Source organism: Natrix helvetica (assembly GCF_964273705.1).
Source record: "Natrix helvetica genome assembly, chromosome: 1".
Taxonomy (NCBI): domain Eukaryota; kingdom Metazoa; phylum Chordata; class Lepidosauria; order Squamata; family Natricidae; genus Natrix; species Natrix helvetica.
The window spans coordinates 374053651-374080146 of record NC_138548.1 but is presented as its reverse complement, the minus strand read 5'-3'; the positions used below and the strand labels follow the sequence as shown (position 1 = coordinate 374080146).

The following is a 26496-nucleotide window of genomic DNA, read 5'->3' as shown; positions in this document are numbered from 1 at the left end:
TCGTCAGATGAACCAGGGAAGGGCCTGTTTGACACATATCCTTAAGCTGATTTCTTGGCCCAGGCTGAAATCCCCTCCTTATCTGACTGCTGCCTTGGTTGTGGTTCTTTCTTTGCCTTTTCAAGGCCATTTGCTCTTCCCTCTTCAGCCTCAGAGGAGAGGGAGGCTTCCCTCAGGTGGAGACACTGTCTGGAGGCCAGTTCAGTTTGGGAAATGCTTCTGTTGCTTAGCAACTCCATGTCAGGGAAATCAGAATCTGTCTAATCAGAACCATGTTTCTTTTTCTTTAGATATGTCATTATTTATTTTGATGGGAATGGTGATGACCATAATCTTCATATCTGTGAATCTCTTCATAATCTGTAAGTGAAATGCATCCATTGATCCTCCAATCCTGTGTCTTTCCGTGCTGATTGAGCTCATGTGGGTGGGAGAGGGTCTCCCTGAGAGTTGCAGCCAGGATCCCCACAAGACCCTTCCCCACATTTTGAACGAGAGTCAGAAAGGAAGAAGAAACAAGGCAGCCATTTTTCTACTTCCCGTAAATCTCAGAATGTTCCACCTTCCTGTTGCCTGGAAGGAAGCTGCGGTGGGCAGCAGCAGCTAAAAGAGCCAATTGTGCAATGAGCTAATTAACAGAGGGATACAAACAAGATCAAGTGGGGTACTAATACCACGCTATAAAGCTCTAGTAAGACCACACCTAGAGCACTGCATCCAGTTTTGGTCACCACACTATGAAAAAGATTGAGACACTAGAAAGAGTGCAGAGAAGAGCAATCAGGATGATTAGGGGATTGGAGGCTAAAATATTATCGCTGAGGCTTCTGTGAGGCAAGCCTGAGGGAGAGAAGGGGGGAGGACGCTCGTAACTACTCATTTATTTTCAAGCTGTAAGTGTCGTTTTGTGAAGCCCGACCACATAATTTTGCAGCGGAGCACAGGTTTTCAGCTAGTAATCCTATAAGAAATACTAATGATCTGATGGTCACTTCAAAAAAAAATCCTTTCTTAGCAAGCACCTAGAAGCCAAGAGGAACATACGTGCCAAATTTCAAGTTTATAGGCTTTATGGTTGTGGAGATTTCATGATGATGCGTGAGTGGTATTTTGCTTTTATATTATATATATAGATAAGCAAATCAAGAGGCTGAGTTATAATCCAGGCAGTTTTACCACCTGGGCCCCTTGGGGTCTTCAGCTTAAATTCATCGCAGGCAGGAGCTGCTGCCCTAGAAATAAATTAGCTTTCTTTTCTTTTTGCCCTCTATTAGGCTACCAGCGGAAGTACAGGGAAAAACTCCATACTTATGGCACTGAAGATGAGATTCAATCACAGACAATGTTCCCACCCAAAAGGACATCAAAGGTGAGCCTCACTATTGCTGAAGTCTGTTTAGGAGACAAAACTTCTTCTTCTTCTTGTAGCATATCTGTCATCGGACGTTGGCGATCCTATTTTTATCAACAGCCGCACGTAAAAGTGCTGTTAAGTTTTGTCCAAACCGGTCCCTTAAATTTTGAAGCCATGATGTTCTTCTTCTGCCTGGACCTCATTTGCCTTCAATCTTTCCCTGGAGGATTAAGTGAAGGATGCCGTATTTTTCTGGGTGTCGCATCACATGTCTGAAATATTCTAACTTTTGCTTTTTAATTGTTTTGATGATTTCCCTTGGCTTTCCCAGGCAGCTTATCATCTCCTCATTTCTGATTTTAGACAAAACCTGGGGCTTGGTAAATACCTGAGAGCCAACACCTTCAGGATTGTTGGGTGGGGAATTCCTCCTTAAAGCCTTCCCAAGGCAGCCATGGAGGGGCAGTGGGTTGTCTGGGGCTCCTCTGGAGCTCAGCCCCTCCTCTTGGGGACCCTCTGATCTGGTTGCTCTGCAAGGAAAAATCAGTCAAGGCTCATCTCCTCTGGCCCTCCAGCTCCAAGGAAGGAGAATGAGACAGGAAAGGGGCTGGGAGCAGGAAGTGGGGCACCCTGGGAAAATGGGGGATTTCTGTCCAGGAAGGACTGGAGGAGGAGAAAGAGAGGGTGAGCTAGAAAAAGATGGGTGGAGGCCCTCTAGGATAAAGGCTTCTTGGTGATCATGAGCTGGAGGTATAAGAGAGACAAGAGGAAGGAAACACTGGGGGAGAGAAGGGATGACCCCTTCCTAGAAGATCTCTCTCTCAGGGAGGACTTGTTTGTATGGAAGGGCAGTGCAAACTTTTCTTTGGTTGCTTCCTTCCACACAGGGTTGCTGTGGGCTTTGGTTGCTTCCTTCCACACAGGGTTGCTGTGGGCAGAAGACAGAGCTAAGGAAAGGAGAGAAAAGACATCTGATGGCTTCCCCAGATGCCTATTCAGACAAGGTGAAAGGAGCAGCTCTGGAGATTTCAGAGGAGGGATCAGAGGAATGTCTGGAAGATGCTAATGCCCCGAAGCCAGGAATGGAGAGGCTGGAGGAAGCAGTGAGCCCAGGAGCTTCAGAAGGGCCCTCAGAGGAACAAGCGGATGACCATCTGGCTGGAGAGGAAATGGGAGAGACTCAGCTCTAGCTGGAGGGCTCACAGACCCAGCCAGAAGCCCAGGATGGAGAAGGATTGAAGCTGCTGCTGATCAGAAAGGATGAGAAGAACCTGTTTAGTAGGACTGAACAGAAGGAGGGGTAATGGAGGTCGGTCCATTGCCTCTTTCCTCCTAAGGAGTAATACCAGCACACCCCCTCCTTAGTCCAAGATTTGGACAGTGCAGTGTTAGAAACAACCACACATTTTTTCCTGCCATGCAGGTGCTGTAACTTTGTGGCTGCTGTTTACATGACTTCCAGTCTGTGCCTCATGTCACTTCCGTTTGGACTTCAGACCTGCTTCTCAGACTTTGGACTTGCACTTTGGCTTGGATTTGGGTGTGGTTTCTGAATCATACCTGGATTTTGCATGTGTGTCTGTGTCTCTATGTATGTGTTTGTGTGTGTGTGTGTGTGTGTGTGTGTGTGTGTGTATTTGGGGAATTATCCCTTTCCCTGGTGTCTTTGCAACTGTCAGCCAAACTATGCAACCTCGAATTCAGTGGAATTTTGCAGGAGATGTCAGTATGATGTGAGGAGATGTGATGTGGGGAATACTACAAGGGCCTTTGCCCTCACTTTTTGCACACGGTCAAACTCAGATCATTTCAGGACCAAATTGACCCTTTGAGAGTGGCCAGGGAGGGTGCAATCTCCTTTTGTTATTTTTATTTTCTCCACTAAAAGCAAGCCCTCTTTTGGGGGGAAGTCAACCACTTTAAACCCCAACATGGTTTCCCTGATAACTTTGCAACTCTCAGCCAAGCTGAGCAACCTTGGATTCAGTGGGATTTTGCCATAGGTGTGAGTGAGACCTGGGGAATATTATAAGGGCCCTCGCCCTCATTTTTTTGGACATGACAAAGGTCAAATCCAGGTCATCTTTTTGCCTAATCCCATCAGACCCAAATGAACCCTTGGACAGAGGCCAGGGAGGGGGAAATCTTTTGTTACTTTTCTTTTCTCCACTAAAAGCAAACCCTATTTTCTTGGGGAAAGCAACCACTCTCAACTCCAATATGGTTTCCTTAACGGAAGGGCAGGATGTGGGCTGCCCTTCTTTCCAGGTGCTGAAATAGTCCCATTCTGATTGTTCCTGGTGGTCTCCAATCCCAACCATGCAGAGACAAAGTAGGGCAGCCCTCCTTACTTGAGGGGCCCATGATCCCTCCAGAGGAGATAGGGTCTCTCCCCTTAAGCTTTGGCCCCTTGTGGGTCCTCGGAAGTGTGGCTTTCCTGTTACAGCCCCTGCCCCATGGAAGACTTCCCACTGAAGGTCCAGCAGCCCCTCCCCTTTTAACCTTCCAGGGGAAACATGTGACCTGCTTGTTTCCCAAAAACCCTGAAGGTGCAAGTGGGAAGATGTCAGCTAAGATGATTTCAAAATTTACCAGAATCCTGCTGAGCCATTGATAACTCTGAAATATGGGGTGGGGGGGTGGGGGTGGGGGTGGGGTGGGCAAAATATGCACTTGTATGGATTGGTGCCTTCTGGGCAAAACAGTCTGAGCCGATCCTGTAGCTGGGACCCCAGAAGGAGCTGATCCCCCTGGGAACTGATCACTCCCTTGTATTGGTAACTGTAGCTGGGGTCATGGCCCTTTGTGTTTTACTATACTTTGCCTTTCTTGAAAGACAAATACTATCTCATGCCTCCCTTTCATTGACAATGTGTGGTAAGATTTAATCTTTTTGATATTTTATGCATTTAATTGATATGTGTATTCTCTGATTGTGTATTTTTTTCTGATGCTGCTAATGTCAGGCCTGAAAGCCATCTTTTCCTGTTTGGACTTTAGGCCTTCCACACTTTCTGTTATTCTACTATGTATTTTCTATTGTGGGAAAATGGGAGGGGGGATTATATGAAGTTGGGTGATATGTAGCCATAACAAATTCTTTCTAGAAAGCCAAGGTCATCCTTTGTCTCTACACCTGGCCGGAACTGGATGGGTGGAAGCTGCCAGCGTGACAGGGGAATATTGGACCATGTGATGGACTTGTGATTGTGGGGGACAAGATTTTGAACTTTCAACTGGATGGGGAAAACCTGGAAGCTTTCAGATTTGGGTTTTCCCAGATGTGCCAAGATGGCTTTCTTAATAAATTAGAACTTTGAGGAGTCCTTTGCCTCGGACTCTGATTTATTTTTGGATGCTATTTGGAACCCTGACATTACTGTTTATATACATTTTATTGTTAATGTTTGAACACATGTGCATTATGAAAAAAGACAGGGTGGATAAAAATTGACTAAAAATAAAATAAATAAATAAATAAATCAGATTTTAAAAAAATGTAAATTGGATTTTTTTATTTAAATCAGATTTTTTTAAAATTAAATTTATTTTAATAAAATGCCTTTGGAGTAAAAATCTATCTAAAGATAGTTTTCTGTTTAGGATACATTCATAACTTGAGAATTTCCAACAAGGGGCCGTGGACTAATCGGGGAAGCAGCTTACACTTTCTTCTCCATTGAAATCTGACAGGGCCACCTGACAGAAAAAGAAGAGAGAATAGGGAAGAAAGGAGGAGGACAAATAGAGGACGGGGGAAAGAAAGGAGGAGGAGGGAGGAAGAAAAAGGAGGACGAAGAGAGGAGGGTGAAGAGAAGGAGGATGAAGAGAAAGGATGGGGTAAGAGGAGGAGGAGGAAGAGAGAGGATGGGGGGTGAAAGAGGAGGAGGAGAAAGAGAGGAGGCCCATCTGCTCCCCCACCCTACTCCACAAGGTAAAGAGATCCTCTGTTGAGAATTTCCACCAAGGGGCCATGGACTAATTATGGCTTACACTCTCTTCTCCATTGAAATCTGCCCCCTCCCTATGTCAGGGCCTCCCAGACCTTGAGAAATCCCCCTGGAGGACTGGTTGAAATCCTGGCCAGGGGTCTTTTTGCTACACCAGGTGCCCCCTCCCTTTGTGAGGGGGAAGCCCAGCTCCATGCTCCATACCCTTGTGATTCTCTCCCCACCCCACCCCCAATTAAGTTTCTGCTGTCTGCTCTCCTGTTAGGAGGTCTTGAAAGATTACAGAGAAACTGCAGCTGGTGCAAAAGACAGCATCTCATTTGTGGGCTGGCTTGAGACAGCGCAGCAACGTAACTCATCTTGGGGCAGGCAAGGGAGGGGTTTGCATGGCCTCTAATGGGGTCCTGAGTGCAATTCCAGCTGCTGCTTAGAAAGAGTTCCTTTAAACTCCGCTGAATATCTTACCTAGCCTGGTAATGAAACATTTGGAATCCAACTCAACAGCTCAGAGAATGAACCTTTGCCATCACTTTGAAAGAGAGCCAGGGCCAAGATGGCCCACAGGACTAACCCTCCAATGGGCTCTGGCTGGCTTTTCGGTCAGAGTTTGTTGCAGAAATCACCTCCAGAAAGCACACACAGATAACTGATTCAGCAGGATTCATTAACTTCTTTATATACCCAGCAACACATGAGTAAATGTACAATACCAACAGCCGATTCTTCCAACGTGGTAGAGTGTTACAGACAAAAAACACAGGCAGAGGAGAGAAGCAGTTTCAGTTCAGCAGTCTAGTTTTAGTTTCAATTCAGAGAGCAGACTAGATTAGTTCTCTTGCACAGACTCAGAGGTACATAGGTAAGCCACACCCAGGCTCTGAGCTGTCTGGCATGGATCTCAGTCACCAAATAGTTCCCATTGGCTGACCCAGTTGCCATGTCTATACATTGGCTGACCTTGTTACCATGTCCAATTCCAGCCAGTCCCCAATGGCTGACCTGTTGCTATGTCCTATTCCAGTTCATGAATATTCTCACATTTTCTTTTCCTGCTTATGTCGATGAATTCTACTCAACCATCCAGGCAAAGATAGCAAAACAATGAATCCTGGCCACTGGACCAATATTTGATAGCTTGAGATGTTTTGAAGAAGAAACCCCTGAAGTTTTTATTTTATTTTCTCTTTCAAGTTCATTCACAAATATGCACTCTTGTAATTATTATTAACATTTATTTATTCATCATTAACCTTTATCATTATTTTCTTACAACTATATAGAATACAGTTTGGGTCACTTTCTTGCCACCCCATGCCTACGTCTTATTTTGCAACAAACTTACTTCTATCTTCTCAACCTCCCTTCTCTGCCTTCTTCTTTCCTCCTCTCCTTCCTCCTTTCTTCTTCCCCTCTCTTTGCCCTCTCCTCCTCCCTTCTCTCTCTTACTCTTAATTCCTCTCCCTTACTTCCTCTGCTTCACCCTTTCTTCTTTTCCCACCTCATCCCCCCTCCTTTCCGTTGTTGCCCTTACTTATTTATTTTCTCTGATGGGCTCCTGGGGTGGCATTTCAGCAAACCCAACTTTATATTTACGTAAAAATAATTTTCTCTATAACATTTTACTTCCCAATAATAATTGCACTTGTATCATTTTTAACTTGCATACTTGCATTTTAATACTTTCCTATTCCCCCCCACCTAATTTAATAACGTGTCATCTGATTTATTTGTTTTATACTTTGTTTCTTTCTCTTTCTATTTGTATCTCTTTTCTAAGCAATCATAAAATCGCCCCCATTTCCTGCAGTACACTGATTCCTCTTTATCCTTTATTCTCAATGTCAGCCTTTTCATTTCTGTACAATCTAATATCTTCTTTATTGTCTCTCCTTCCAATGGGGTTTTATCCATTTTCCAGTTTTGTGCAAATACAATCCTAGCTGCTGTTATTATCTGTACAATCAGATACGAATCTTCTTTACTATATTTCTCTGGTAGAATACCAATAAGAATACCTCTGATCTAAACTCTATGGGCTGGTGTATCATTTTCTCTAACCATGTTTGTATTTTAAGCCAATAGCTTTTTGCATCTCTGCATGTCCACCACATATGATAATATGATCCTGGCAATTGATGTCACTTCCAACATTTGGCTGATTTATCCTTAAACATTTTTGCTAATCTTTCAGGTGTCATGTGCCATCTATAAAACATTTTATACAAATTCTCTTCATTTGCTGTCACCATTGTTAATTTAATTTAATAGTTGTTGCCATTTTTCTAGTTCTATTGTGTATCCAAAGTTTTTTGCCCATCTTATCATTGTTTCTTTAACCTCTTCTTCTAGGTTTATTCTGAGTAAGTAACTATACAGTTTTTACCCTTGAAGTTGATGTGCCAAGAGTTGGAACCTTCCAATGACTCTAGACCAGAGATGGCATTCAGCTGGTACCGATCAGTTCTGGAGAACCAGTAGCAGGAATTTTGAGTAGTTCAGAGAACAGGTAAATACCACCTCTGACTGGCCCCACCCCCATCTATTCTCTGCCTCCTGAGTCCCAGCTGATTGGGAGGAAATGGGGATTTTATAGTATCCCTCCCCTGCCACACCCACCAAGCCACGCCAAGCCCACAAAGCCATGCCCACAGAACTGGTAATAATTTTTTTTTTGAATTCTACCACTGCTTTAGGCTTAACTGACTTGCATTGACTGAGGAAGCTGCTTGGATGGGCAGCAAAATGTCTCAAGCTAACAAATATTGGTCCAGTTACCAGGATTCATCTTTTTGACATCTTTGCCTGAATGACTCAACTTTTAGTTTGTTCTTCTTATGAGTACAAGGGTGGGGGGGGGGGCCAGAAGCCCAGAAGTGATGGTTTCCCCCCCCCCCCAACCTTTTGACAACCCCCACCCCTCTCAAATCTTTCTTAACTGAAATCTCCCTTCCCCAGGAAACTGGTCCTCTGCACATCCTTTTATCCAATCCCCATAAACAATTATTTTTAAAGGCCTTTTGCCATATTTAACAGATTTTAACATAATTAACAGTTGGAAGATACCTTATAGGTCATCTAGTCCACCCCCACCTGGCTCAAGCAGGAGAGCCAACAGCATTTCTGACAAATGGCAGTCCAGTCTCTTCTTGAAAGTCTCCACTGATGAAGCTCCCACAACTTCCGAAGGCAACTTCTGTTCCATTGGTTGATTGTTCTCACTGTCAGAAAGTTCCTCCTTATTTCTAGGTTGAATCTCTCCTTGGTCAGTTTCCATCCATTGTTCCTTGTGTGGCCTTCAGGTGCTTTGGAAAATCCCCTCTGTGGCAGCCACAAAAGCTCTGGAGTTACCTAGGGAAAATTGGAAATTCCTTTCCCTGGTGTGCAAGACCAACAAACCTCATCCTTTGGAAAGACTTTTCTTTCCAAGGAAGCAAATTCCAAAATGAGACAGCCCTGTTCCAGGGATGAAATTCAGCAGGTTATGACAGGTTGTGGAGAACCGGTAGTGGAAATTTTGAAATTTGGAGAACTGGCAAATACCACTTCTGGCTGGCCCCAGAGAGGGGTAGGAATGGAGATTTTGCAATATCCTTCCCCTGGAGTGGGGAGGGAATGGGGATTTTGCAGTATCCTTCCCCTGCCACGCCCACCAAGCCACGCCCAGAGAACTGGTAGTTTAAAAATATTGGCGGCAAGGATTGCCTTTGCCCAGAAATGGAAAAACAAACTAACTCCAAGTGAAGATGAAATAATAAGAAAGGTTATGGATTGTGCTGAAATGGACAAACTAACTAAAGAAATTCAGGGAAAAGAAGAACCAGAATTCTACCAGTGTGTATTTCTCCGCCCTCCTTATCTTCCCCCCTCTCTCTGTCTCTCTCCCCACTTCTCTCCGTAGCTCTCTCTTTGTGTCTGTGTCTATGTCTCCCTCCCTCTGTGTGTGTGTGTGTGTGTGTGTCTACCCCTTCTATCTCCCCCCTCTCTGTAGCTCTCTCTCTCACTCCCCCTCTCTCCATCTCTAGCTCCACCTTTCTCTGTATGTATGTATGTATGTATGTATGTATGTATGTATGTATGTGTATATATATACACACACACATACACACACACACACACATATGTTACTGTGAAAGTCCGAAATCTGGTGAATGTCGACATTCACATAGTCGCTTGGTGTATGTCCGAAATATTTGCTAAATACCCTTATCCTCTCGACACCCTTACCCTAATACCCTTATCCTCTCGACACCTCGACTCCTCGCTTCCTTTTAAGCGTCTTCTATTCGCGGACTTCTTTTTTTAAAAAAACAGAGATCCTGCGCGGTTAGAACGAGTAGTTTCCAGGACCGCGAATTGAAAAGCAAAAGTAAAGCGTTACGCTGACTCGTTATATATATGTCACCATGAAAGACCGAAATTGGTATTCATTCACCAATTTCGGTCTTTCACGGTGACATATATATATATATATATATATATATATATATATATATATATATATATATATATATATATATATATATATATATATATATATATATATACATACATATATACATACATACATACATACATACATACATACATACATACATACATACATACACATACACCTCTCTCTGGGTCTATGTCTCTCTCTGGCCAGTTGTAGTTGTGAGAGGAGGAGGGTCCTTTTCTGGGTGGCAAAAATTCCCCATGCAAGTTTTAAAGCCACAGCTGTGGGCCATCCCCCTTTCCATCATCCCCTCCTCCTGGATCCCTTTCACGCTCTACCAGCCCTCGTGTTAGTGAAGCCAGTGTTGGTCATGGCCAGGTTGGGCCACTATCTTGGGGCAGAGAGCAGGTTGCGTGTCTCCCCAAGCCATCAAGGCATGCCCAGCATCAACAACAAGTGCCAGAAGAAGCTCCAGCAAGAATGAGAGAATGCCAGAGAATCAGCTTTGGCTTCTCCATCTCCTGCCGTAGCCCTTAAATCCCTGTGGTGGATTTTTAATTAATAATATCATAGTATTGACATAATATCTCATTGCATTAGATTATGGATGGATGTATCTTCCAGATTTTTCCTGATTTACCTTTAAAATTAACTTTTACTATAAAGTATACAGCTTAATACCTCTTTGTGTGTGTGTGTGTATGTGTGTGTGTGTAGTGTTATAACTAGAATTATAAATATGTGAAAGTTTGATCTTAATTGCTCTGCTTGAACTTCTTAGCAATATAATTATGTATAACACCTAACAACATTAGAACAAATTTTTTATCCAATTTTTAAAATGTTAGTGTTATATTAATTCGGTTTGTTTCTTGGATTGTTTCTAATTTTCTTTTAGGTTTTGTAATATGTGTTTTTTAATGCTGTACGCCGCCCTGAGTCCTTTGGGAGAAGGGCGGCATATAAATCAATAAAACAAATAAAACAAACAAAACAAACAAACAAACCTTCTCAGACCAGGCAAGGAGTGACTGAGAGGGGAGGGCGAGGGGTGGGGTCAGCTAGTGGTGGGATCACCCGACAGGGAGCCACAGCAGAGGGCCAAAGAGCCGCATGTGGCTCCGGAGCCACAGGTTGCAGACACCTGGGATAGGGTCTTCTGCTTGAGTAGGGGGGTTGGACTAGAAGAACTCCAAGGTCCCTTCCAGCTCTATTCTGATTTGTACATACCAACAACAAAGTAGTGTAATCATAATACTGATACCAGTAATAGGAGGTAGTAGGAAAGATGAGAAGGATAATAGCAATACAGTCTTACTATGTGGGTAAATATCCTTAAGCATAAACCAGCCCTGTGGGAATTAGGTGTTCAGCAGAGTGATGGCACAAAGGCAGAAACCACGGCTGTGTATGTTTCTCTTGGCATGCAAAGCCCTATAGCAGCATCCTTAGGGGAGGAGTTGAAACAGTTTCATGTCCAGGATATGAGGGGTAGGTAGATATTTCCTCAGCCCTCTTTCTCACCTGCGTACAGGTCCTTGATGTAAAGGATCTTGCAGTGTCTGGCTATTGGACTGCCTATCCTGGAATACAATATAAGGTCCCACATACGTACAGATCTCCTTTCACTCCTCACTCAGGTTGTGAGCAAAGCAAATTGCCATGAAAAGATTAAAAAGCAGTCCTGGGCTATGATCTGACCTAAAGAGTACTTGTTATACCTCGCCGGGCAACGGGCTCAATTTTAACACCAATGGTGGATCCATCAAAATGAATCCACCAGCCATTTTTAGTTTCAATTTTCTACAGATATCCAGATTTTAGATATCAAAATGGGGTCCCAGTTGGGGTTCCATGTATGGAAATCAACACAACCCCTTGAAGGAGGCCTCTTCTAAATCCATGAGAGCTATCCGGGTTGCTGCTTGACCGTTCTTGAGTGATTGCTGCTTGACCTGTTCTTTGGTGTCCTCTGAAAACAGGATCTTTACCTTTTGATGGGTATTGCAGTCTACAACAGCCACCTGCTTAGGGGGAAAAATCCAACAAAATAATAGCAATAGCACTTAGACCTATATAACAGCTTCACAGCAGTGGTGAAATTCAAATTTTTTTACGACCGGTTCTGTGCACATAGCTTGGTGGGTGTGGCAGGAAAAGGATACTGTAAAATCTCCCTTCCCTCCCCAATCCAGGGGAAGGATACTGTAAAATATCCATTTCCTCCTGATCAGCTGGGACTCGGAAGGCAGAGAATAGGTGGGGGTGGGGCCAGCCAGAGGTGGTATTTGCCAGTTCTCCGAACTACTCAAAATTTCCACTACCGGTTCTCCAGAACTTGTCAGAACCTGCTGAATTTCACCGGGGAGGTTGTTACGGATTTAACCCTAGGCTTGGCTTGGCAATGTATATAAGCTATGATTGGATGTTATATAAGATGTAATTGGCTTGTTACCTCAAGCAGGTATAAGAGGGAGCCAGAATGGCAGTTCTCTCTCTGCTTTTGTTAGAAGCTGGTTGGTGTTTACTGAGGTATTGTGGTTTGTTACTGTTAGTTACTTTGTGGGTTAAACTGAGAATATTGATAACTGAATTACTGAACCATGTATGACTTGGACTATTAACCGGACTCTGAATACTTGATTTTGATAGGTCCAACCTATCAAAAGCAGCACCACAAAAATCAGATTAGGAACACAAATTGAAATAGGGAAGAAAATGGTAAGTGAGCACCTGTCTACACTAGACGAGTTCAAATCACCAGGACCGGATGGATTACACCCCAGGGTTCTGAAGGAACTAGCAGACGAGATCTCAGAACCACTGAATTATATCTTTCAGAGATCCTGGAACACCGGGGAACTACCAGAGGACTGGAAAAGAGCTGATGTGGTTCCCATCTTCAAAAAAGGAAAAAAATTAGATCCAGGAAACTACAGAGCTATCAGCCTAACCTCAATACCAGGAAAGATTCTGGAAAAAATAATCAAGCAACGAATTTGTGAACACCTAGAAGCAAACAAAGTAATAGCCAAAAGCCAACATGGATTTGTCAAAAACAGATCATGCCAGACCAATCTTATTGCATTCTTTGATAATGTGACAAAATTAGTGGGCCAGAGGAATGCCGTTGATATAGTTTACTTGGACTTCAGTAAGGCTTTTGATAAGGTAGACCATAACCTACTACTAGATAAAGTAGAAGAATGTGGGTTAGACAGCATCACTATCAGATGGATTCGTAACTGGCTGACCAACCGCACTCAACGTGTAGTTCTCAATGGAACTTCATCTACATGGAGGGAAGTATGCAGTGGAGTACCCCAAGGCTCTGTCTTAGGCCCAGTACTCTTCAACATCTTCATCAATGATTTGGATGAGAGAACAAATGGGGAACTCATCAAATTTGCAGATGATACCAAGCTGGCAGGAATAGCCAACACTCCAGCAGATAGGCTTAAAATACAGAAGGATCTTGACAAACTTGAACATTGGGCACTATCTAATAAAATGAAATTCAATGGTGAAAAGAGTAAGGTTCTACATTTAGGCAACAAAAACGGAATGCACAGGTACAGTATAGGTGGTACTGTGCTCAATAGTAGTAACTGTGAGAGGGATCTTGGAGTTCTAGTGGACAACCATTTAAATATGAGCCAGCAGTGTGCAGCAGCTGCCAAAAAAGCCAACACAGTTCTAGGCTGCATCAACAGAGGGATAGAATCAAGATCACGTGAAGTGTTAATACCACTTTATAATGCCTTGGTAAGGCCACACTTGAAGTATTGCATTCAGTTCTGGTCGCCACGATGTAAAAAAGATGTGGAGACTCTAGAAAGAGTGCAGAGAAGAGCAACAAAGATGATTAGGGGACTGGAGACTAAAACATATGAAGAACGGTTGCAGGAACTGGGTATGTTTAGCTTAAGAGAAAGAAGGACTAGGGGAGACATGATAGCATTGTTCCAATATCTCAGAGGTTGCCACAAAGAAGAGGGAGTCAAACTATTCTCCAAAGCACCTGAGGGTAGAACAAGAAGCAATGGGTGGAAACTAATCAAGGAGAGAAGCAACTTAGAACTGAGGAGAAATTTCCCTACAGTGAGAACAATTAATCAGTGGAACAGCTTGCCTCCAGAAGTTGTGAATGCCCCAACACTGGAAGTCTTTAAGAGGACGTTGGATAGCCATCTGTCTGAAACGGTATAGGGCAGCGATGGCGAACCTTTTTTGGCTCGCGTGCCACAAGTGGGGGGAGCGTGGGGGGGTCGTGTGCGGTCATGCCGCACCCATAATGCAACGTGCCCCCAATGCGCATGCGCGCACAACGCGCCCATTTTTGCATGATATTTTCGCCCTCCCCAGGCTCCAGAGGCTTTATAGGAGCCTGGGGAGGGCGAAAAGAGCCTCCCCCGCCCCCCCTGGAGGCTTTAGGGAACGTCCGGAGGCTTCCCTGAAGCCTTTGGAACACTTAAAAGCACCCTCCAAGCAACCCGGAAATGACTTCCGGGTTGCTCAGATGGTCGTTTTAAGCGCTCTGAAGGCTTCAGGGAAGCCTCGGGATGGTCCCTGAACAGGCACGAGACATGCGTCTCCATCGCCCGGGCCCGGATCGCCTCCGCCACGCGGCACCTCAGGCTCGGCGTCCTTGCGCCGCTCCGCCCAGCCTCTGCGCGCTCGCCAGGGCCCGGCCTTCACATTGCTGCCGCCGCCGCCACCGCCGCTAGGATGGGCTCGGCCGAAGGGAAGTCCGTCAGGCCTCGGCCGCGCCGCCCTCGCCTCCTCCTCCTCCTCCTCTAGCCGCGCCATCGCAAGGATTAAGGCGAAAGGGGGGGGGAACGGGGAAAGCGAATGGGGCTTTGTTGTCCTCCTTCTCCTTCTCCTTCTTTCCCCCTCCGGCTCGAACGCGGCGCCGGGGCCCGGCAGGCAGCGAACGAGTCGGAGCCTGTCGACTGGAGGAAGAGGGTGAGAGGTGGGTCCTGTGAACGGCGGCAGCAGCGGCGGCAATAGTCGCAACTCGGCAGCCTGCCGCCTTTCCCCTTCTTTGTCTCCCAGCCGGGGCGGCCCGCCGCCGAGTTGCAACTATTGCTGCCACTGCTGCCGCCGTTCACAGGATCTGCATCTCACCCTCTTCCTCCAGTCGCCAGGCTCCGACTCGTTCGCTGCCTGCCGGGCCCCGGTGCCGCGTTCGAGCCGGAGGGGGAAAGGAGGAGAAGGAGAAGGAGGACAACAAAGCCCTCTTCGCTTTCCCCGTCCCCCCCTTTCGCCTTAATCCTTGCGATGGCGCGGCTAGAGGAGGAGGAGGAGGAGGAGGCGAGGGCGGCGCAGCCGAGGCCTGATGGACTTCCCTTCGGTCGAGCCCGTCCTAGCGGCAGTGGTGGCGGCGGCAGCGATGTGAAGGCCTGGCGAGCGCGCAGAGGTTGGGCGGAGTGGCGCAAAGACGCCGAGCCTGAGGCGCCGCGCGGCAGAGGCGATCCGGGCCCGGGCGATGGAGACGCACGTCTCGTGCCTGTTCAGGGACTGTCCCGAGGCTTCCCTGAAGCCTTCAGAGCGCTTAAAATGACCATCCGAGCAACCCGGAAGTCATTTCCGGGTTGCTCGGAGGGTGGTTTTAAGTGTTCTGAAGGCTTCAGGGAAGCCTCCAGACGTTCCCTGAAGCCTCCGGGGGGGCGGGGGAGGCTCTTTTCGCCCTCCCCAGGCTCCTATAAAGCCTCTGGAGCCTGGGGAAGGCGGAAAATAGCTTTTAAAAAGGTGAATTCAGCTGGCCAGCGCGTGCATGCGCGCTGGCCAGCTGACAGGGCAGCGCCTCGTGTGCCCTGACAAATGGCTCTGCGTGCCACTTGTGGCACGCGTGCCATAGGTTCGCCATCACAGGTATAGGGTTTCCTGCCTAGGCAGGGGGTTGGACTAGAAGACCTCCAAGGTCCCTTCCAACTCTACTATTGTATTGTATTGTATTGTATTGTATTGTATTGTATTGTATTGTATTGTATTGTATTGTACTTCTATATTTCTACATAGTAAACTACTATATTTTTATACTATTCAGTGTCTCTGTATGCTGGTTTGTGCGTGTTATTCCATATCACTCTCCTTATGCTTCTCTGCATTCCCGATCTCCTAACGGGGAGCTTAATTACTTAACAGAGGCCTTATTTTCAGGGAAACAGGGTACCCTCCACTCAAGCACCCACCACTCATGCAATGGAGTTTTCAGTGGTGCGCGTTCCCATCGCTCAGGTGGCCCAATTTCAAACAGGTCACGGCCCAGTAGTGAACTATGGCCTGGGGGGAAGGTTGACTTAAAGGGTGCATTCCCCACTTCAACAAGCCAGATGGTCTCAGCTCCCAGGTATTTATGAAGCCCAGAGTTTTGTCTCATAAATAGACTTCAGCAACCGTCAGCCTCACCTGTTGAATCTTCTACTTGTGGTAGAATTTCCGGAAGAAGATGAGCAGAGGAAGTGGTGTTCTTGATGGAGGTTTTTTCCTGCATCTCCACCACACAGCTGATAAATGGCAAAAAAAGAAGAAGAAGAAGAAGAAGAAGAAGAAGAAGAAGAAGAAGAAGAAGAAGAAGAAGAAGAAGAAGAAGAAGAAGAAGAAGAAGAAGAAGAAGAAGAAGAAGAAGAAGAAGAAGAAGAAGAAGAAGAAGAAGAAGAAGAAGAAGAAGAAGAAGAAGACGGCTCATTTATTCCTGCCTGGGCTGGATTTCAGATGAAGAACCCAGACCCAGACGGTACAATAACAATAATCATAGCACTTAGACTTATATACCACTTTACAGCTCTTTCTAAGTAGTTTACAGCAACAACAATCTACGTCTGTGATGTCTATGCGAGGCATGCGCAGGGTAGTGGGGGGGGGGGAAATCATGCATGCATTAAATTATGGGGGGCATTAAATTATGGGGTGGGCACATGAGTGTGCACGATGGCACAAGCGCACATGCTTTTGGCGTCCGAGGTGACAAAGGTTCACCACCACACTGACGTAGGTCCTCGTTTTACCCACCTCGGAGGGATGGATGGCTGAGTCAACTTTGATCCCCGTTCAGGATGGAACTGTGGGCAGTGGGCAGAGTTAGCCTGCAATACTGCATTCTAACCACTACACCAACATGGATCCAGCTACAGGTACCTGGATTATTACTCAGCATCTTGAAGATCTATGTGTGCCTGAATTGATTTGTTATCGACGAAGGGCAAAATTGTTGGCTGCCAAGAGCTGCTGACTAGGGAGAATATTGAGGAATAATCAAGCCGGAAATCTTCTTACTCCTAATAGGGTAAGTAATATGATGTCCCAATGCTGTTTTTATTAACCACCGATAAAGCCATTCAAAGCTGGTCAACCAGGGCTGTTCCCAATAATACTAAATGGTACTTAAGTAAAGGTAAAGGTTCACCTTGCACATGTGTGCTAGCCGTTCCTGACTCTAAGGGGTGGTGCTTATCAAAGCTGAAGAGCCAGCGCTGTCCAAAGACGTGTCCATGGTCATGTGGCCGGCATGACTAAATGCCGAAGGTGTATGGAACGCTGTTACCTTCCCGCCAAAGGTGGTCCCTATTTTTCTACTTGCATTTCTTACGTGCTTTCGAACTGCTAGGTTGGCAGAAGCTGGGACAAGTAACGGGAGCTCACTCCCTTATGCAGGGCTAGGGATTTGAACCGCCAAACTACCCACCTTTCTGATTGACAAGATCAGCATCTTAGCCACTGAGCCACTAAGCAATAGTGAAGAAGGTCCTTGCCTTTTTCATGTCTTGCTTGTTTGCCAGCCACGGGTTGCAGTTGTGAGAGTCTATCCCCGTGATGGCGAACCTATGGCATGCGTGCCACAGGTGGCACGTGGACCCATTTTTAAGAGCACACGAGGCGTTGCCCTGTCAGCTGGCCAGCGCTCATGCATGCACTGGCCAGCTGACTTCAGCCTTCTTTTGAAGCTGTTTTTCGCCTTCCAGAGGCTTCCTTGAAACTATGGGCAAACTGGAAGTTCAGGAACGGCTCTGAAGGCTCCGGAGGTCAGAAATCGGCCCCAAGGACAAATGGGAAGTCACCATTCCCGAACTTCCAGTTCCCTGTAGGCCAGGTTTTTTGCCTTCCCTGGGCTCCAGAGGCTTTCTAGGAGCCTGAGGAGTGTGAAAATAGCTCCCCCCCCCATGCCCTCCAGAGGCCTCAGGAGGTTTCCTGAAGGCTACAGAGGTCGAAAATCGGCCCTAAGGACAAACCAGAAGTCACCATTCCCGAACTTCAGTTTCCCCATAGGTCTGTTTTTCGCCCTTTGGAGTCTTCAGGAAAGTTCCTGAGGCCTCCGGAGGGCATCTGGGGGGGGGAAGGCTGTTTTCACCCTCCTCAGGCTCCTAGGAAGCCTCTGGAGCCTGGGGAGGGTGAAAAAACTACACCAAAAGTGTGTGTGTGTGTGTGTGTGTGTGTGTGTGTTATGCACATAGCATTATGGGTGTGGCATTCCTGCATACAACCCCCCTGTGATCCCCCCGCTTTTGGCACGGGAGCCAAAAAAGATTCGCCATCACTGGTCTCTCCTGTTTGGTTTTATTTCGACTCCAAAGTTCAATTCCAACCTAGTTAGATCTAAGAAGAAGCGACCCTGGGTGATTGTGGAAAGCTAAGCAGGTCTGACTGTTTTGGCATTTGCCCTCAAGGAAGACAAATCACTGTTGCTAAGAACATTATGTGGATTTGAGTGGAGAAGGAACAATGGATGGAATCTAACCAAGGAGAGAAGCAACCTAGAACCAAGGAGAAACTTCCTAAGAGTGGAAATTATTGTAAGTGCAAGGAGTTGCCTTCAGAAGTTGCGGATGCGACATCTCTGGAGGCTTTTAAGAAAACTGGACAGCCACTTGTCTCGAATGGTACAGGACGTCAGGGTTCCAAGTAATACATCCATAACAAACAGAACTTCAACGCAACAGAAGTTCCTCAAGGAATTGGTTAATGTGACTTTTCTTTGACTCCCGAGTCCCTGATACTTGCTCCTCTGAAGTAAATCTATTCCAGCTAAAGAGATTTCTTCCCAAAGAAGAAGAAAGTGGAATCTTCTGAGGTTTACAGGACATAGAAAAAAATGCTGCATAGTTTTTTCTTCCTTTCTGACTCCTCTTCCAAATGCTGTTAATGGAGAAGGGTCTTATGGGGGACATGGGGGAAACTCTCAGGGAGGCTCTGCCAGCCACAAAATCTCAGTCAACACAGAAAGACCCAGGGGTGTGGGTGTCAGTGGATGTGTTTGTTTCACTTACATGTCAGGAAGAGAACCACAAGTCCCAAAATTGAGGCAGCCATAACCACACAAAGAATCCGCCACTCTGTGGTTGAAAGAGGAGAAACATGGTTCTGATTAGAGAGATGCAGAAATCCCTCAAGTAGAGATGCTGAGCAGTGAAAGCCTTTCCCAACTTGCAACACCCCTGAAAGAAATCACTTCTCACATATTGCTAAATATGGGACTACAGTTTCTTCTCTTCACCTGAAAAGATGAAATGATGCAGCAGAACTATTGATGTAACACTTATTTCTACACAGAGTTTTCTTCTGCACAACGCAACCCCATCAGCCTCTCACCTGCTTCATCCTTGAGAGCCAAGTCCAGGGGCTCCTGCAAGCCCTCGTGCTCCAGGCGACACCGAAAACGGTGCCTCTCCTTGGGGTCGATCTCAATGCTGAGCCAGAGATAATAGGTCCCGTCTGAGTTGGGGGCCACGTTCCTAGGGAGGGTCTCGTATTCGCAGACCTCTCCATCCCTGGTCCAGGTGGCCTGGATCTCCTTGGGGTAGAAGCCAAAGGCCTGGCAGATGAGGACCTCCAGTCTGTCATTCACCATCTTGTGGGTCACCTTCCCCAATGGAGGATCTGCAGAAGAAGCAAAACCGGAGCTCCTGGGTTTTCTAGAGTTTCTGTCAAGAGGATTTAGTTCACAGGGAAGGCCTCATTTGGCTATCCTCTCCATCTCTTCCCTCTCCTCCTTTGAACCTCTGGGAGCAGTGGTGGGCTTCCATTTTTTTTACTATCGGTTTGCTCGTACAAATTTGGGGTAAAGGTCTCCAATTGACCACCATCATTGTAATGCTTGGAGTTTGATTTAATCTACCCCTCCCCCCAATTGAATTTGGTCAAATTGTTCCAGATAAAAATCAGGAACAGACGGAGGTTTTCCTTCGGCCCAAACATAGGACATTCATATTTTTCTGCTTTGCAAGATTATTTTTTTCAGGAAAATAGAATGAGACTTTCAGCATGAATTTCTTGCTCAGTTACTTTATCTTTGAAGCAGGGGTGAAATGCTATCGGTTCGGACTGGTTTGCCCAAACCGGTAGTAAAAAAAATGCTACCAGTTTGGGTGAACCAGTAGTTCCGACGATCAGCTGTGCTACAATCAGCTGTGCCGCACGATTTATATTCGCTAGAAAGCAGAAAATCCTGCTTTCTAGCACATCTAAATCACAGGGCACAGCTGTTCTTCCCCCCTCGCTGTTCTACTTACCTTTGCAGACACAGAAAAGGCTTCTTAATCCTCCTTTTTCAGTGCTGCATGGTAGCACTTGTGGTGAGCATGCATGCAAAGCATGTGCAAAGCGAACCAGTAGTGAAGTGAACTGGTAGCAGATTTCAGAGCATTTCACCCCTCCTTTGAAGTAGTTTTTTCCATTGGAGGTTATTTTCCTTCTGAAATGTGATGTGGCATACTGCCTGACTATTCTGCAAAGCGTGGCTTGATGTTGTAGCACAGAAATACTGTGGGCAGGGGCAACCTGCTCAATGGAGACCCCCCTTTTGCCACTCACCGATCCTCTGCAGAGTCTTGTTCTTGTATGACTGGTATCTCTGCAGCCACTCAATGCAGGTCTTGTCCAGGTATAATTTTTTTCTCTGGGAGATTCCTGGGTGTACCTCCCACTTCTCCTTGACCTTCTCGGCCTGGGGTTGAGCTGTCACCCATCTGAGGGTCTCCTTATCGAAGCTGATGAAGTCCATCCCATTGTAGCCATAATGCAAAAACCCTCCTTTGCTCCCGTCTTCCTTGAGCTCACAACCCACAACTGCCTGCCAGGTGTGAAGCCCTGAAAAAGACCCACAGAAAATGGATGTAAATGAAGAGGGTCCAGGATTCCTCTCCTTAGACCAAGGGTGTCAAACTCAAGGCCTGCGCGCCGGATTTGGCCCATGGCGTGCTTAGATCTGACCCACGGGCTACCCTGGAAACACTGAAGGACTGGCCCACGGTGCTTCTGGCAGTGAAAATGGAGCTTGGGAAGGCCGTGTGCAGCCCTCCCGGGCTCCGTTTTTGGCCGCGACGTCCTCCTGCAGCCCTCTGTCAGGGAAAACGGAGTTCGAAGAGGCCACACGTGGCTTGCCTAAGCTCCGTTTTTGCCAGCAGATGGTTTCAGGAGGCCATTGTGGCGTAAAATGGAGCCAGGAAGGGCAGCACCATGGTCTCCCCGAACTCCATTTTCGCTGGCAGGTCACCACAGCTGAAAATGGAGCCTCGGCGAGTGATGTTGAGCTGGCCCTGCCCATTCCAGCCATGTCCACTGGCCACGCCCATCCACCAGCCTCCTAGGTCAAACACAACCCAGTTGTGGCCCTCGATGAAATCGAGTTTGACACCCCTGCCTTAGTCAGCATTATACCATAGCCCCCTTCTGTTGTGACCCGCCAGCAGCCAGTAGAGCTGGCAGCTGATTTGGACAGTGAGGAGGTTGGGGAGGAACATGGGCCAGAGGAAATAAAAGAGGAGCGAAAGGGGAGTGGAGTTTGCAGGAGATAGTTAGTTCACTTAATTGGTTTGTGACTCTCCGAAACTCCTTTCCAAGTTTTGCAGATATCAGCTTGGCAGCTCTCCAAGCTAGATAAGGTCTGTGATTGTAAATCCTGGATGTGAATGGGCAGAATTCAGAGTAAATTAATAAAAGGGATTTTTTGTCAGGACTGGGAGTTTGCTTCATGCTCTTGGGAAGCCTCGGTCAGAACACCTTCCCACCTGGGGAGAGAAACACAATTTCTCCCTCCCCTCTTTATCACACAGTTAACCTTGTTTGGCTACCCTCAGGCTGTGTAGAGTGCGTAGGTGAGGGAGAAAACCAGGGCTGGGGGTGGAATATGGGGTCTCTTTTCTTTCAGGAAAAAACCCTCCCCATTACGCCCCCTGCAGGAATTTGGAGGCCAGAGAAGTCACTGCCCCTGTTCACCTCCAGCATGGCGGTCCAGTTTTGATAACTGCTGCAGGTCAATTCCAATCACCCACTCAAGGACCTGAAATGTTTCCTCCTCCTTCTCCGCCTCCTCTACCCAGGACACCAGAGGCTCCATCTTCCTGGTGAGTCTGTCAAAGCGAGCAATGGGCTGGTCATCCAAGTAGTTCCTGATGAAGGACTGGAACAGACCCTGGCTGGGCTCTGGCGGATACAGGTAGGAATACCACAGGGAGTGCGAGGGAGAGCCTGGAGAGGGAGGAGGGAGAATTAGAGAGTCTGCACTGCAGCTGCATCAGCATTTAATTGTTACACAGCAGCCCCCCCCCCCCCCCCCACACACACACAAGTGGGTCACTTTCTTTGGGCTCTCCTTGGGAAGGTTCATGCCTATAAACTCCAGGAGAAACCCCTTGACTGACCTTGGAATCACCTGGCCAGGCCCACATCTGATTAAGATGGCCCTACAGCTCCTCTGGGACCCTGGGGGGTTCTTGGGCCTGACTCCAATCTCCCCCCCTCATTCCACCCATCTTCCCAGGCATGAAATGATCTCTCTCTCTCTCTCTCTCTCTCTCTCTCTCTCTCTCTCTCTCTCTCTCTCTCTCTCTCTCTCTCTCTCTCTCTCATACACACCCCCATTCATCTCTCTCTCTCTCTCACACACACATACACTTTCACATGCACTCTCATCTCTCTCTCTCTCACACACACACACTCATCTCTCTCATCTCTCTCTTCTCTCATCTCTCTCACACACACACTCACACACACACTCTCTCACACACACACTCATCTCTCTCACACACATTCTGTAGCTCTCTCACACATATACACACATTCTCTCTCTCTCTCTCTCTCACACACACACACACACACACTCACACACACACTCTCTCTCTCACACACACACTCATCTCTCTCACACACATTCTGTCCCTCTCTCACACATATACACACATTCTCTCTCTCTCTCTCTCTCTCTCTCTCTCTCTCTCTCTCTCTCTCTCTCTCTCTCTCTCTCTCTCTCACACACACACACACACACACACACACAACTGATCCCCAGGCAGGCAACCTTCCGAAGCGAGGAAGCACTCAAATGTGAGACCTCTGTTTTTACTTTCACGTTCGCATACAAAAGGGTGCGGACTCCAAATCAAGCATTTAACGAAGTTGGGCGAAGCGCCGGGGACGGAAAAACAACAAAAACGTTTGGGAAAAGAGCTTGGGACGGAAAGGAATTGGGGAGGGGGGGAGAAAGACCCAGCTAAGGCCATGCGCCCCCCTCCCGATTCTGCTTCTCCCCCCCCCTCTTCCCCCCCTCGCAAAGCCTTTCATTAACCCACCGCAAAAGCCTCCCCGACCGAAGAACGCCAGCACAAAAGGCAAGAGGAGAGCCCGGAGCAGAGCCATTGTCTTCCGATCACTCGTCCCAGGACAGCTCCGACCGAAGATATTTGGCCTTCCCCGAGGAGACGCTTCTGTCCATTTCCTTCCTACATTCTCCGCCCGTCTCTGGATTCCCGCCGGTTTGGACCTCGTCCCCGCCCCCCAGCAACTTGAAATATCACATCCTGGAGGAGGAGAAACCGATAGAGAAAGGGGAGAAACGATCCCTTTTCTTTGCCTCTGGCCGCAAAGGATGTTGAGCCCCGTTGGGGGGGGGGGGGCAATGAAACATTTGTTGACTTCCTTCCTAAGTCCTTGTCTTACGACCACAATTGAGCCCACAAAGACAAAACAGGGCAGCCCTCTTTATTTGAGAGGCCCTTCCACCAGAGTGGATGGGGGGGGGGGGGAAGACTCCAGGTCACTTCCATTAAGCCTTGGCCCCTACTTCTCAGGAATTTTTCTGTTACCTATGGAAGATTTCCCCCTGAAGGTCCAGCAGCCCCCCCCTCTTAATCTTCCAGAAGGAACATGTGACCCACTTTCCCCCCCTCCCCATAGAGTGATGTCAGAGTGGGAGACTGTGTGGTCACTTTTTAATTTTAATTTTTTAGAGATATTTTGGGCTTGGGCAACCTAGAACTACGCCGTCTTCAGTCTGATCTAAGCATAGTACACAGAATTATCTGCTACAACATCCTACCTGTCAATGTCTACTTCAGCTTCAACCGCAACTACAATACTGAGCACACAATAGATACAAACTCAAGGTAAACCTCTCCAAATTCTGTTGCAGAAAATACAACTTGAGCGGCAGAGTGGTCAATGCCTGGAATCACCACCTGACTCTGTTGTTACATCCCCAAACACCCCATAATTTTAACCTTACACCGGCTACTGTTGACCTCACCCCATTCCTAAGAGGTCTGTAAGGGGCCTGCATAAGTGCCCCAGCATGCCTAAGGTCCCTGTCCAACGGTCCCCATTTATTTGTCCCCATTTCCTGTGTTCTTATTCATGTTTATTCTTATTCCTGTTAACTTGTACATGAGGGACAAACAAAATAGAATAAATTAATAAATGAATAAAATAGATAAAAAGGATAAAATAAACAAACTAAATAAAATAAACTAAATAAACTAAATAAATAAAATAAATACCACAAATAAATAAAATACACAATCAGTGATGCAGCCTGCCTTCAAACGTTTTTAAGAAGAGATTTTGAACAACCATTTGTGCTGACAGAGCGGTGGGTTGGCCTAGAAGACTTCCAAGTCCCTTCCAACTCTGTAATTCTGTTTCTCTGCCCTGCTTTCTCTGCCCTGCCCAGTACAGAGGGAGGGGGCAGAGGCCCTGAACTGGGGGTTTTCTCCAACTCTCTAACACAGCCCCTCCCTCAAAGACCTGGCTAGCCCCTCCACAGCCCCCTCCCAAGCAGCTGTTCAAATCTACAGTTGCTATTCTCAGAAGCTCTGGAGATGAACCTCTGTGGCTTCTCCCCACCTGTTGGCTCTTTGATGGATGCTTAGAAGCCTCACTTGAGGATTCGCCCTCTGAGGTGGCTGAACGCCCAACAGCTTCTGGGGGAAAGAAAGGAGGCAGCCCAAGACATCAAGTGCTTGAAGCAAAGGACACAAGGACACCTTCTTTTGCGTTTGTTCTGCACAAGATAAAGGTAAAAGGTTCCCCTCGCACATATGTGCTAGTCCAGCAATGGCGAACCTTTTTTGGCTTGCGTGTCATAAGGGGGGAGCGCAGGGGGGTTGTGTGTGGGCGTGCCGCACCCATAATGCAATGTGCGACCCCCCCAGTGCGCATGCGCGCATGAAAGGCATTCCCCCTTTTTTTGCATGCTTTTTTCACCCTCCCCAGGCTCCAGAGGCTTTGTAGAAGCCTGAGGAGGGTGAAAACAGCCCCCCGCCCCCCCTGGAGACCCTCTGGAGGCTTTGGGGACCTTCAGGAGGCTTCCCTGAAGCCTCTGTAGGACTAAAAACAACCCTACGAATAGGGCCAGTTTAATCCCTCCGGAGGCTTCAGGGAGGTCCCTGAAGCCTCCGGAGGGCTTAAACCAACCGTAGGAGCAAACCGGAAGTCTGTTCTCAAACTTCTGGTTTGCCCATAGGGGCAGTTTTTTGCACTCCGGAGACTGTAGGGAAGCTCCTGAAGCCTCCGGAGGGCCTCTGGGGGGGCTCTTTTCGCCCTCCCCAGGCTCCTATAAAGCCTCTGGAATGAAAAATGGCATTAAAAAGGGCTGAACTCAGCTGGCCAGCGCATGCATGCGCGCTGGCCAGCTGACAGGGCAACGCCACGCATGCCCTGACAAATGGCTCCACGTGCCACCTGTGGCACGCATGCCATAGGTTCACCATCCCGATGCTAGTCGTTCCTTACTCTAGGGGGCAGTGCTCATCTCCGTTTCAAAGCTGAAGAGCCAGCGCTGTCCAAAGACGTCTCTGTGGTCATGTGGCCGGCATGAGTAAACGCCGAAGGCACATGGAACGCTGTTACCTTCCCACTATTTTTTCTACTTGCATTTTTAACGTGCTTTCGAACTGCTAGGTTGGCAGAAGCTGGGACAAGTAACGGGAGCTCACTCCATTATGTGGTGCTAGGGATTCGAACCGCCAAACTGCCAACCTTTCTGATCGACAAGCTCAGTGTCTTAGCCACTGAGCCACTCTGTCTCTACTTGTTCTGCATAGGAAATACATTTAAACAATTTTTCTCCTCCCATGCCAATTTTAGTACATGTTGTGTTTGCTGATAGCCTTTGCTGGCCTTGATTGGGGAGACCTCCTGGTTATGGAGGGCCTCTCAGCTCATCAACTGGGCTGCCCCGAAGATTGATACAGTCTCTGGTTGATAAAGTCACTTAGTTCCGATAAAGAAGAATATATCTAGTTCAGGCTTGACATGAGATCTTTGCTGCTCTCTGAGCTTTCTTGTTTCCTTGCAGATGTTTCATCACCCAAACTAGGTAACATCATCAGGTTACAGCATCATCAACATAGCCTCCCATGAAGTTATCTAGTTTGGGTAACGAAACATCTGCAAGAAAACCACATTCATGGAGCGCCAAAGACACTTCAAAGTCACTTGGATCCATTCTAACCTCAACTGTGCCTGAGAGACCATCTGTTGGAGCG

General features: G+C 47.1%; 2 protein-coding genes across 10 annotated transcripts in view; one reads left to right on the top strand and one right to left on the bottom strand.

Moving 5' to 3' along the window:
* Nucleotides 1-3337, top strand: part of LOC309383784 (major histocompatibility complex class I-related gene protein-like) — a 57226-nt gene extending 53889 nt beyond the window's left edge. For 4 of the 7 annotated variants that reach the window (XM_081936676.1, XM_081936679.1, XM_081936677.1 and 1 more), the window contains exons 5-7: nt 291-362; nt 1275-1369; nt 2242-3337. In XM_081936676.1, the coding sequence (XP_081792802.1) occupies nt 291-362; nt 1275-1369; nt 2242-2544 (470 nt within the window). In that variant the 3' untranslated portion in view covers nt 2545-3337. The remainder of the gene's footprint in view (nt 1-290; nt 363-1274; nt 1370-2241) is intronic. The other 3 variants (XM_081936675.1, XM_081936674.1, XM_081936678.1) reach the window with 2 other exon arrangements.
* Nucleotides 1-23783, bottom strand: part of LOC309383778 (major histocompatibility complex class I-related gene protein-like) — a 140309-nt gene extending 116526 nt beyond the window's left edge. The window contains exons 1-4 of one of the 3 annotated variants that reach the window (XM_081936654.1): nt 23305-23783; nt 21953-22204; nt 20549-20824; nt 19328-19615 (exon numbers count right to left, since the gene is read on the bottom strand). In XM_081936654.1, the coding sequence (XP_081792780.1) occupies nt 19328-19615; nt 20549-20824; nt 21953-22204; nt 23305-23371 (883 nt within the window). In that variant the 5' untranslated portion in view covers nt 23372-23783. The remainder of the gene's footprint in view (nt 1-19327; nt 19616-20548; nt 20825-21952; nt 22205-23304) is intronic. The other 2 variants (XM_081936653.1, XM_081936652.1) reach the window with 2 other exon arrangements.
* Nucleotides 23784-26496: the final 2713 nt, after the last annotated feature.